Genomic DNA, 13085 nt, shown 5'->3' on the forward strand with positions numbered 1-13085 from the left:
CTGAAAGCAAATGGTATTTTTCAAAACCAAATTCTAGATTAGACTAATACTTTACATCTAAGTACAATGATCTTTATGAATTCTCTGAATTTTCTTTTCCAGGTTTACTTAAAATATATGGTTTGAAATATTTCTTAGAATTTTCATGTAACATTTATCCTGACCTAGTAAGAGAGTTCTATTGCAATTTGAAATTACAAGGAAACAACCTATGTTGTTGGGTAAAAGGGGTCCCTATTATACTACCCTCTGCACTAATAGGTACCTTTCTTGATCTTCCTAATGAAGGTTCTATAATTCATCCTGACATAACTTGTGTTTGGGAAGAATTTGACAATAAACAAGTTTACCTATCCTTATGTCGTTTATTGGAGGAAGAAATAATTTCTAAGAAACAACAATTGGATATAGGCACCTCTAATTATAAACACACAATCTCTCTTCGATCATGTTCTTAGAGGATATAATACTATACTATCTTCTATGTTATGTGCTTGTACCTAAAACTTCAAACACTTACCAAATAAGTGAGTTTAAACTCCAAATTCTACTTTCCTTAAAGAACAACATTCCTTTTAAATTGGACACATATTGTGAAACCCATTACGCTCATATCTGGTGGGAAAATAAATGGACTACCTTATGCTCGCAAAATTCTTGCTTTTAACAATGTTAACTTAAAGGTAGAATGAAAGGTGAAATTAAATAAATACAAAAGTTTGATTGATAAAGGCGTGTTAGAAAAATGAGGTGTCGTTTGGGATAATGACAAAAAGACTTACATTCATAGAAGTGATATCTTATTTGCACCTTTAATTGCTTCATCCTCAGAAAATTATATGAAACTAAAATCATCATTAATTAAATGCTTATGAACAAACTTTTTCATATAAAAATATTAGTGATTATCATGAGGAATGAGATGACTTCTGGTTTCTCTCATGCTCACAATGAAAGGGAAAACCTTTCATCTAGAATCGAACAATTGGAAAATATCAGATATAGATAGGAGTTTGAAGATCATGGAGATTAGTTCTCTCTGTCTATTTTCATTACATTATAATTTCAGTTATGATTATACTATGCTTAGGGGTGGACATAAACCGCCCACCCGGCCCAACCCGGTGAAACCCGGAAAAAAAAAAAGAATTTGGGCGAGTTGGATCGGGCCAACGGGTCAACCGGGTTACCAAACCGGGTTACAGGGGGTTCAAAAGAACGGGTCGGGTACCAAAAATGGACCCACAGGTACCCAGACCCGCCCATCCACGAAACATCGCTCTTTCCTTTCCATATTCTCACTTCTCTCACTCTCGTTTTTCCTTTCCATCTCTTGTTCTCACTTCTCTCACTCTCGTTTTTCCTTTCCATATTCCCTCACTCTCTCGTTCCCTCACTCCACTCGTTCCCTCACTCCACTTGTTCCAGATTTTTCACTCTTTCATTCCAGTTAGTAAGTCTTAGTTTCAAACACTCTCCGTTAAATCACTCTTAGTTAGGATTTTTTAATTAGGGTTTCTAAATCTAAGGTTTTTAATTTAGGGTTTATGATGATTGTTGTTGTTACAGGTGATTAAAGGCTTTGGACCAGTTCTCTCACTCTACAGGTGATTAGAGTTTATGTTTTTTTTGCTTATATTGTTGTTGTTTCGATGAATCTGTTTGTTCTCTCTAACTCTCTAACTTAAAAACTTGATTTGTGCATAATATTTGATTACTTTGGGTTGATCTTTGGAAACTGGAATGTGACTTTTGCTACCCCTGCATGAACCGTGATTTTTGGAACTTAGGTAAAGACACAACTCATGATTTTGCTCTGTTTTCACTCTGTTCCTTCATCTCTTTCCCGCAACATAAGTTACTATACATTATGCTTTGTTAGTTGTTTGAAATATTGAATTTTATGTCGGTTTCTTTTTTGGTTTATGTTAGAAATATTGAGTTTTATGTCAGTTTTTTTTCCTGCTATGTTATCTGATATTGAGTTGAAAATAGATGAATTAAATTAAGAATTTTTCACTTTATTATAACTATATAATAATTTTGATTTAATTGAATAATTAAATTTACCTGCTTGTTTAGGCACAGAAATCCAACATCCATGGCCATATTTTGTTATATGCCTTAGTAATTTTTCATCTTCTTCTGGTGACCATAGTCCCTTCCTACGCTTCTGCTTGTAGCAGCAAGAGTGTCTTCCCATTTGTGAGTTTTCAAGTTTGTTTAATGAAGCAATGATTTAGTGATAGAGAGAATTGAAGGAAGGAAAATGAAGTGGCAACTAAGAAAATGAGTTAAGTTAATATAGGAGAGTGAGTGAGAAAGAAAGAGAGACAAGTCATAGTCAATAAGGTTCTTCCAATTTTCTTTATTCTTTATTTTTTTTATTTAATATTTTACATATAAATAACACTGATATTTCTGAAAAAAGACGTATTTATTGTGTTAATTTCAGACATTTATATCGATATTTATAATTACGTTTAATTTATTTATTTATTTAAAATTATTACTGATATTGTCTGCTGGTGAAGTTTTTTTTTTTAATTTTAAGTGTGTCGGTTTTCGTAGTATATGATATAGTATATATGTGAGCTTAAGGTTGATCTAAGTGATATAGATTGGGCAATGTGAAATAGGATTTGATATTGTATAAAGTGTTTGAGTTGAAAAGAAGAGGGAAGGTGAGAAAATGGATTTCATAATGATGTTATAAATTTTACATTAATACATTGATGGCAACAAGATGTATTACCTAATGATGTTATTGATGTTATTAATATTTGATTTGGATAGATGGATCAACGTCAAAGTAGCACGGAAAGAGTCTTAGAGCAAGAGCAATGCAATTGTAAGTGTATTTGACTTCATGTGTTTTACTGTTCTGTTATGTATTATTATTTACTGTTCTGTTATATATTGGTATGGCATTAGGAGATTTGCATAGATTTGCTATTTACTGTTCTGTTATGTCACTGTTCTGTTATGCGTTTTTATATTGTTAAGTCACTGTTTTGTAAATTAATTATTTATAAAAAAAAATGTGGATTCATGTGGATACTGTTCTATTATGTATACTGCTATGTATACTGTTCTTTTATGCATAACTGTTATTTACTGCTATGTATAACTGCTATGCATAACTGCTATTTACTGCTATTTACTGTTATGCATAACTGCTATGTATACTGCTATAACTGCTATTACTATAACATTGCTATAACTGCTATTTGCCAGCACTGTGCTATCACTGCTATTTGTCAGCACTTCTATTGTTGTCTCTGTTTTATGAATTGGAACCGTTATTTGTTGATCGGTAGTTCTTGATTGGCTCCTTCATTATTTCAGTGACTGGTGAGCCTAATCAAAATCTACCAATTAATGAAGTAGGTTCAGGTATGCAACCTATAAAGAAGAGGAAATCTAGTGCAAGTGGTTCTAGGCAAACATCTGCTTGCTGGGAACATTTTATTAGATTACCCGATGACCTAGTTGATGCACCCACTGCAGCCTGCAAACACTGCCATAAAAAATACTTGTGTGACCCTAGGACTCACGGCACCACTAATTTGAACCACCATATTTTAAAATGTTCTAAGAAGCCCCTTGTCGTGTCAACTGACTCCACACAAACTATTCTAACATACCCAAGTGTAGATGGTAAACTGGTTCAAGTTAGCTCTAGATTTGACAAGAAAGCTTGTAGAAATGCTTTGTCAGTTTTTGTAGTTCTAGATGAGCAACCATTTAGTGCAGTAGAGGGTGAAGGGTTTAAATTTTATTCCAAAGTAATGCAGCCCCAATTTACCATCCCATCTAGGCGTACGGTAGATAGGGACTGTTTTCAGCTATACTTGGATGAAAAACAAAAGTTAAAGGCCTTTTTTAAGTCTGATTGCAATAGGGTAGCACTTACTACTAATTGCTGGACTTCTATACAAAATCTCAACTACTTGACCCTTACGGCACACTTTGTGGATAACGAATGGAAGTATCAAAAAAGAATTATAAGCTTTACCGTAATTCCAAACCACAAAGGTGAAACTGTAGGTAGGAAGATTGAAGAAGTGTTAAGGGATTGGGGAATTAGGAATGTGTCAACCATAACTGTTGATAATGCCACTTCAAATGATGTTGCTGTGACATATCTAAAGAGAAAAATAGCAAATATGAATGGGTTAATGGGGGATGGAGAGTGTTTTCATATGAGGTGTTCAACTCACATTTTGAACTTGGTGGCAAATGAGGGTTTGAAAGATAAACATTTATCTGTAACTAGTGTTAGAGATGCTGTTAGATTTGTTAAGTCCTCACCTCATAGGGCAGCCAAGTTTAAAGAATGCATTGAATTTGCTGGAATAACTTGCAAAAAATTAGTATGTCTTGATGTTTCAACTCGTTGGAACGTGACATATTTAATGCTAGAGGCTGCGGAGAAGTTTCAACTCGCTTTTGAAAAGCTTGAGGATGAAGAGTCGAGCTATAGGGAGTTCTTTGGAAAAGGTAATCCCCCTAGTAATGATGATTGGGACATTGCTAGGGCTTTTAGCGCTTTCCTAAAGTTATTCTATGAGGCAACTAAGACTTTTTCCACCTCTCAAAATGTGAGTTTGCATACTTGTTTTCACCAAGTGTATGCCATTTATTGTGAGTTAAAGCAAGCCACTTTGAACTTAAATGATTTTTTTGCAAGTATGGGTGGAGATATGATGGAAAAATATAATAGATATTGGGGAAGTCCTGATAAGATGAACAAGATGATATATTTTGGTATTATTCTTGATCCAAGATACAAGTTAAGTTACATTGAGTGGGCTTTTAAGGACATGTATGGAGTTGGATCAAAGTTTGGTAGTGACTTGGTAAAATCTATAAAAGAGAATTTACAAAAGTTGTATGATTGGTATAAGCAAGCTTATGACCAAGAGTATAATTCCATACAGCCTCTTGGTAGTGGTGGAAATAATGTCTCCAATGATGAAACAAATGCATCTGTTGCCCGTTCATCACTTATGGCTAGAGCCGATGCTTTTGAGCAACATTTAGAGGAGCAAGACTCGATTGATCAACAAAATGAGCTTGAGGTGTATAATTATAGTAAGTGTGTCAAAAGGGATCCTAACTTTGACATTCTTGTGTGGTGGAAACGTAATTCAATCGAATATCCTATTTTATCTACAATGGCTAAAGATATTTTAGCCACACCAGTGTCTACTGTTGCTTCTGAAAGTGCTTTTAGCACAGGAGGGAGAGTCATAGAAACCTATAGGAGTTCTCTAACTGCTGAAATGGCCGAGGCTTTAATTTGCACCAAGAATTGGTTAAGGCCTTCTTTTACCTATTTCAAAGATATGAATCTCATGGAAGATTTTGAGCTTTCAGAAGATATTGTAACAGGTGAATTTATTACTGAATTTCTAATAAATATGATGTAATGTTGTATAATTATGCCTTATTAAAAATTGTTTATTTAATTATTTTAGAGTTTCAACAAATGTCTTTAGCAGCAAAAGGAGTATCAGGTGTCTCATCATCACAGTCTCAGCCACAACCTTCGGGTTGTGCTTGAAATGGATGTATGTATATCATTATTTACTTATTACTTTATTATTATTTTTGTTAACTAATGTTTATGTGTCCAATTTTCCAGGTCAACTATGTTTTTTGATTTTTTGGAGTCATGCATGATTTTTTGTTGATGGTGATTCTCCACCTGTTTTAGATTTTTTGGAGTCATGCATGATTTTTTGTTGATGGTAATTCATATATGAGTTTTTGGCCAGTAAGTACCATTGATCTAACTTACTGAAGTGATGAAACAGTTTATTATATCAAAGAGTTTTGTTCTCTCTCTTTTCCTCTAACTCTTCAAAGGCAAAAGTGAATGAAGATGCTTCTGGTGACATAAGTGCACTGCAGTGGCAAATCCAACAGCTGAAGGTATTGGAATAAGAGTTTCAAAATTATTGATGTTTTCACAATACATACTAAATCATAGGAATGACTTATATATACTGAACTGGAACAGGGTCAACTATCCTTTCTGACAAAGAATAAAGTTTTTCCACCACTGGTATCAAATTTGGAGCCAAATTCTGATAGTTGCAGGTTGAGTGAAGCATCAGAAAGATTCTACAGTGTTTTCAAGGTTAATATTGAAAGCCAATGGGAGAAAGATTCTATAACTCACATTAGGTTTGCAAGGTTAAATTTGGTAGATCTGGCTGGCTCTGAAAGGTAACTACAATGAACATATTCTTTATATATTGCTGTTTTTTTTAAACACGTGTTAACTTGCACATTCATCTAGGCAGAAAAGCTCTAGAGCCGACAGTGAACGTCTGAAAGAAGCTGCAAATATAAATAAATCATTGTCAACTCTTGGGTAGCTAATTATCAAAGACCTATTCTTTAATTTACTTTCAATCAAATATGTTGCAGTTGAATGTTACTAAACACCAAATGAAGAATACATGATTATTAATGAGTGACTGTTATTTTGTTTTTCCATGTCCTTAGCTTGGTCATAATGACATTGGTCGACTTAGCCCATGGCAAGCCTAGACATGTTCCCTACAGAGATTCAAGGCTTACATTTCTTCTCCAGGTACAGTTCTACAAAATATGATGAATGTTGCGTACCGTTTAGTGCATTATTCTATGTAGTAACATTACTTTACTCCCAAAAATGTATGTGCAGGATTCTCTAGGTGGGAACTCAAAAACAATGATCATTGCAAATGTCAGCCCATCCATTTGGTTTGTATAATTCATTGCTTGAAATTTTGACCTTCTTTACCATTCTTTGTTTCTTTTATCACTAATATTGGTTATTCTTCCCATGCAGCTCTGCTAACGAAACACTAAGCACTCTGAAATTTGCCCAGCGAGCCAAGCTCATTCAAAACAATGTACTGGCCTATATAAATGCATACTATGTTTTAAACATTTTTTAATTGACATAATTTATGAATTAATTGATTTTTCCTCTAACTCTTCAAAGGCAAAAGTGAATGAAGATGCTTCTGGTGACATAAGTGCACTGCAGTGGCAAATCCAACAGCTGAAGGTATTGGAATAAGAGTTTCAAAATTATTGATGTTTTCACAATTCATACTAAATCATAGGAATGACTTATATATACTGAACTGGAGCAGGGTCAACTATCCTTTCTGACAAAGAATAAAGTTTTTCCACCACTGGTATCAAATTTGGAGCCAAATTCTGATAGTTGCAGGTTGAGTGAAGCATCAGAAGAACACGATTCTATGGGAGAAAGAACGACGACAGATGGCAAGCTGCATACTCCAAACAAAGAGGTACGTCATATGTCAGTAATGGTGAGGGTCTTGTATTATGAGTAGTCATGTGAGATTATCAGGGAACTTTATCCAATCATGAATTGTATAAGATTGTCAAGGGATTTTATGCAATAATTATAATGATCATCACGGTAAGCCTCACTAATAGTTTGAGCTGTTATATCTGGCAGATTAAACGCATGAAAGCTGCTTTGGTTGGAGCCTTGAGGAGAGAAAAAATGGCCGAGACTACAATCCAGAATTTAAACATTGAAATTGATCGCATGAAATGCTTGGTATGCATTGTTTTGGCTGAACAATAGGTTGGTCATGTGAGTAAGTTACAATATTTTCAATATCATGAGCTAGTAATAGTTGTATCACATTCTCTGTAGGCTCAACAAAAGGAAGAAGATGCTCAACATACTTCAATTATGTTGAAAATAATAATAATAATAACAATGATGATCCGGGCATTCTTATTCTGCAAGTTCGTCTTCACTCCTTGCATTTGTTTGTTTTCTGTCTTTCCTTTTTTTCATCTTAAAATGCTGTTTATATCTACCTTCTACATGTTGCAGCTTCTAATTGACAACATCAGCAGGCCAACTCTAAATATCACTCACTACTTAAATTTGATCTAGATACACCTGTAGAGCGGACAATTTTACAGCCTAAATTTTATTACAGGTATTGTCTACTGTCTGTTTCTATTTTAATATCTTGATTCTAGTAAATATAACAGTGATCTTAAAATGTTATCTGCAGTTGCATGAAGGTTATTCTTGATATTCTGGAGAAGCTTTTGAAGCCAGATGTAAATGCATTACTTCATGAATTTAGTTTTCAGGTCAGCTGTAGTTGATCTGTTGGGTAACATATCTAAAGTAGTTGTTAAATTTCAGAGAATTCATAACTAAGTTTTATTTGGAATATTCTGTTTTTCATTGATTTCATTGGGAATCACCACTGTATTTAGGAATCTAATCCTGGGCATAGTGCACAGGTTAGGAAAAACAGAATCTAGATCATTCCTATAACTAACTCTAGTCCTGTGCCGCAGTGCACAAGTTAGATCTAACAGAATCTAGAACCTTCCTAGAATTGACTGTAATCCTGTGCACTATACACAGGTTTGGTCTAACAATACAGCCCTTGGGTCTGAATCTGGTGTCAATGCTATCTTTACTAATGGAACGGTAAATCTGTCTTTATCTCCTGCCATATTTTATGTCTCAGTTGTTTATGTGTGTATTCATATTTGATTGGGTTTTTCAAAGAATCTCTGCAAGTCCTCCCTGTGTTAACCTTAGCATATATGTTTTACAGGTTACTTGTCCTATTGACGAGGGCACATTTTTGAGTGCTGGTCTGCATCTTCTTGAATCGATAGAGCTTAAAAAGAGGACGAAGCATATTGTGGAAATTATTAAACAGTCATTAAACACGTAGTTGTTGATAGCTCAATGTCTATGTATTATTTTCTGCTTTCCATTTCACTCATCTTTCCTCTAAGTTGTGTGTCTGTAAGATTGAGTTTAATTACTTGTCGTACATTAATGGATTCATTAGGCTGCATTCTTAAAATTCTCAGTTGTGATGTTTTATAAGATTTTGTGTACACTTGATTCTTGGAATGTGTTCTATAGATTGAAAGACTAGCAAGTGGTAATAACTGCATATATAAGTTTGTTTTTAACCCGAATAAACCGATAAAACAAACCCGCAATCCGCACAAACCGAACCCGTCCAAACCGTGTTGATATTGGGCGGAAATGAGCCTTCATATATGAACCGTGGATTGGACTGGGTGAGGGCTTTGGGCCCGAAACCGCCCGGCCCGGCCCGTTGTCCAGTCCTAACTATGCTTTATTATATTCAAGATGTTTACTTGTATTATTAAGTAACAACTATGTATCCATGGCTTGTGCAGGTCTGACACATAAGCTAAGCAAGTGAGGCCTTTGCCTAGGGCCTATTTTTTTTTTCTATCTATTTCCTTTAGCTATACAGTGTATCGTTACTTGAAGCCAAACAATCACATATGTACGTCGCATTTGGAGCTTTGTAATGCAATAATTCTAATCATTAATACCACTTTCTATCAATCAAAATCAATTCACATTAAATATAGATACAAGAAAATTTCACTGGATATGCCTACCTCTCTCTCTCTCTACTTCTATCCCTTTATTTTCATAATATTCTTGCTTACCTCTCTCTCATATTTCATCCAAATCATTAAAAAAAATCAAATATTATCAAAAAAATGTAAAGAAAAAGGATAAAAAGAAGAACAACAAAGACAAGATTAAAGAAGCATTACAAATAACATGTTTTATTTATTTAATATTTTATCGTTTAATTTTTATGTTAACTAATTTTATTTGTATTAGTTTTATTATTGTTGAATTTTATTTGTTTTATATTAGTGTGTACTGTAAAATATTTATTATTTTATTTAAAAATAGAAGAATATTCACTTGAAAATTTAAATCAGAAAGTTCAAAATTGAAGGGAGAAAAAAGATTTAAACGGAGAAAAAAAGAATTGAACTTCAAGACATTTTTCTTTCTTATTTTATAATTAAAAATTATCAAACGGAGAAGATGGATAATATACTTAATTATATAAAGAGACTTGATTCTTTTCCAAATACATATATTGTTTATAGAATAATATTAACGATTCCTATAATTATTGCATTTGTCGAGAGAAGTTTTTCAAAATTAAAGTTAATAAAATCTTATTTAATATCAATAATGTCTCAACAAAGATTAAATTGACTGACTTTATTATCAATTAAAAAAATACTAAATGAAATAGATTACAATAATTTAATAAATAATTTTGTATCTCAAAAAGCTTATAAAATAAGTTTGAAATAAAAAATACTATAAATTTAAAAATGTCTCATTAAAGATCCGCCTCAGGCTTCAATATGTGTTGGGCCGACCCTGGGCTTTTGTTCTAATTACGTTGTATGTTTGTATACATGTATGTTCAAATATATGTTATGTTAGATGTGTGCAATTCTACCTTTTCTTCTATTTAATAATGTCAAAAGGAGGAGAAAGGTTGGTTGTGTTGTGGTTGTACGAATTAAATAAATTTGCATCTTTACAAAATTGTATGATTACTCGCTTTAACGTCAAAGGAGGAGTCATACATTAAGGGGGAGATTTTCTCAAATGTGACCAACAACATAAAGTTCAAATTATTTGTCATCATCATATAGGGATATATTGTGAATACATCATGTATCAAATATAGTTTTTATGAAGATAAAATCTATCAAAGAAGAAAAAGACCTAATAGTATCATTGGAAATCAAGTGAAGTTTGATACAAGGAAACATAACTAAGTTACATGTTTCAATCCATGCTATACCAATTTCAATTGCTAGAAAAACTCACCTCCCACTTCATCTAAATCTTACTTGCATTATCATTCTTGAAGTCATACAATAAAAATACATTTTTAAGTAAAATGAAAAAGTGGTAATCGACTACCAAGAAGTAGTATTCGACAACCAAGTCATAAAATGAATCAATTCTAGTTTTGGAAGAGGTGGTAGTCGACTACCACATATTGGTATTCGACTACCAGTGTTTGAAATTAAAAAAAAATGAACGTTAGACAAGTGGTAGTCGATTACCACATATTGATATTCGACTACCAAACTGAAACATGATCTCTTTTCATGTTCAAAATGTTTGCCATTCATTGAAATGCATCTAGTTTTTATTTTAAACCAATGCATCATTTCAAATGGGTGTTTTAGGATGTATATAAGTATCCATGCATCAGAAACACAACTTACCTCTTTCAAAAAAATTCATATCCATTCAAACTAACATTCAAAGTGTTCATCCATTTTTAAAGTTGAAACTTTTTGCATCAATTTCATATTATTCAAAAGTTTCTTCATTCATTCAGTGCACTTGAAATATGTTAGTTTAGATTATTACATTGTGACATAGAAGATCAAAGGATTAAAATTGGATTCAAGTCAAGACTAAAACTATTCAAAGTTATTCAAAGTGTTTGTTGTATCATAATTACGAAGTTTGTGGTTATAAATTATTGTAAAGAAAGTAGAGTTCTTTCTTTGGGTTTATGTTTAGAAGATTGTAAGAAGGTCTTGTCGAAGACTTCTACAAATATCTAACCATATTGGAAAATCCTCCAATGAGTGGAGGGACTAGATGTACTCCTTGTTGATAAGGAAAATTAGTATAAATCTTGTTGTACTGGTCAAAAATTATAAGTGTGTGTTCCCTCTGCAAGGGTAGGGAGACTCAGAGGTTCTTGTAGATGTATACAATCAATGGTGGTTAGAGCTTGTCCACGACAGCGAGAAGCTCTGTACGATGGTGTTTTGAGGTAGTTTAGATGTGCTGCTCACGTGAGGCGAGAAACTCTGCAGATGACCGGTGATGCTTGGGAAAAAGCGTAGGGAGTACAATCAATGGTGCGCTATGACCTTGGTAAGCGTTATGCTCTTAGGGTATAAAAAATGATCTCCCATATCCCCTTGGGGGGAACATTATTTATAGAGGCTCTTTGAACTTGGGGTTTGAGTAACCCTGAGTGGCGACAACCGCTCTCTTCTCATTAAGGGAGGTTATTTACTACCTATTTTTAAGGTGTTATTGGATACACCCTCTTTCTTAATTAACGTCTTTATAGATCATCAATGCCTGTAGGTGAGTTTTTCCGTCATCACATGGGCGATAAGATTCCTGGGCGAGGGCGCCCTAATTTAGTCCCTCCACAAATATAACACTACACTTGCGTATCTTTTACATTCTTGCTTTTAATTTTCTGTCCTTTACATTCAAGTTCAAGATAAACATTATCCCTCATTTTTAAAAAAAAAGTAAGTAATAAAAAACTTTGTTTAAAAGTAAGAAAAATCGAAGAAATCTAATTCACCTCCCCTAGACCAGTTCTCATAGTTACAAAGTTAACACTCTAATTACACCACGTAGGAACTATCTTTACAAGTGTCATAAAAAAAGGAAAAAAAAGACTGAAGCAACAACACAACATAGCTCATGTTTTAGCCAGAGTCTCGTAACTTAAGCAATATAGTTTGGGTTCAGAATACTCATAAATGTATCAAAGCCCAATACTTTAAGGAGATGCAATTCAATTAATAAATCTGCAATTTATTCATAAATAAAATGGTATATATATATATATATATATATATATATATATATATATATATATATATATATATATATATATATATATATATATATATATATATATATATTATTTTTCAGAAATATAAAAGGATTGAGATATGTGGTCTATATCATTTTTATAAATTGCCTAGTTTGGAAATCAAATTTTGGGAAGCCATGATTTTTTTTAAAATAATACTCAACTCGAGAAAAGTTATTCTATATGGTCACACACAAATCTATATGTCTAATATGAGTAAATAAATAAATAAAATTAAGAGGACAATGTTTTCATGGGCACACATTATTTGTGTACTTAACCTAACCATGAGTTCATCATTTAAGCATGAAAATAGATATACCATACATTACTGTTATTATATATAGAACATCCTCATTTCATTTTATAATATCAATTAAGTAATTTACATAATAAGCAATCATGGCTATGTTTCTTAATCGTATTCAAGTCTTTGCAGCTTTTTTTGCTATCATCCTCATTGTAGCATCAGGCCATGGCAAGTGAAACTAAATTTTGTTTAATGTAATTTATGTGACCATTTTTCAATATTATAGTAAACACTAACAT

At 32.9% G+C, this 13085-nt stretch overlaps 2 protein-coding genes across 2 annotated transcripts; both read left to right on the forward strand.

Annotated features, from left to right (window-relative positions):
* The first annotated feature begins 3135 nt into the window (after positions 1 to 3135).
* Positions 3136 to 5122, forward strand: LOC127078425 (zinc finger BED domain-containing protein RICESLEEPER 2-like). The gene is made up of 3 exons (XM_051018884.1): positions 3136 to 3259; positions 3349 to 5015; positions 5114 to 5122. Exons 1-3 carry the CDS (start codon positions 3136 to 3138, stop codon positions 5120 to 5122), a joined length of 1800 nt encoding a protein of 599 aa, XP_050874841.1.
* A 645-nt stretch (positions 5123 to 5767) lies between these two features.
* On the forward strand, positions 5768 to 8753 carry LOC127078426 (kinesin-like protein KIN-12C). Its single transcript, XM_051018886.1, has 15 exons — positions 5768 to 5782; positions 5875 to 5940; positions 6029 to 6237; positions 6311 to 6385; positions 6520 to 6607; positions 6701 to 6759; positions 6848 to 6911; positions 7004 to 7069; positions 7158 to 7319; positions 7493 to 7597; positions 7697 to 7791; positions 8070 to 8151; positions 8281 to 8307; positions 8435 to 8500; positions 8631 to 8753. Exons 1-15 carry the CDS (start codon positions 5768 to 5770, stop codon positions 8751 to 8753), a joined length of 1302 nt encoding a protein of 433 aa, XP_050874843.1.
* The last annotated feature ends 4332 nt before the right edge of the window (positions 8754 to 13085 follow it).

The sequence above is a fragment of the Lathyrus oleraceus genome, chromosome 5 (assembly GCF_024323335.1).
Source record: "Lathyrus oleraceus cultivar Zhongwan6 chromosome 5, CAAS_Psat_ZW6_1.0, whole genome shotgun sequence".
Taxonomy (NCBI): Eukaryota; Viridiplantae; Streptophyta; class Magnoliopsida; order Fabales; family Fabaceae; genus Lathyrus; species Lathyrus oleraceus.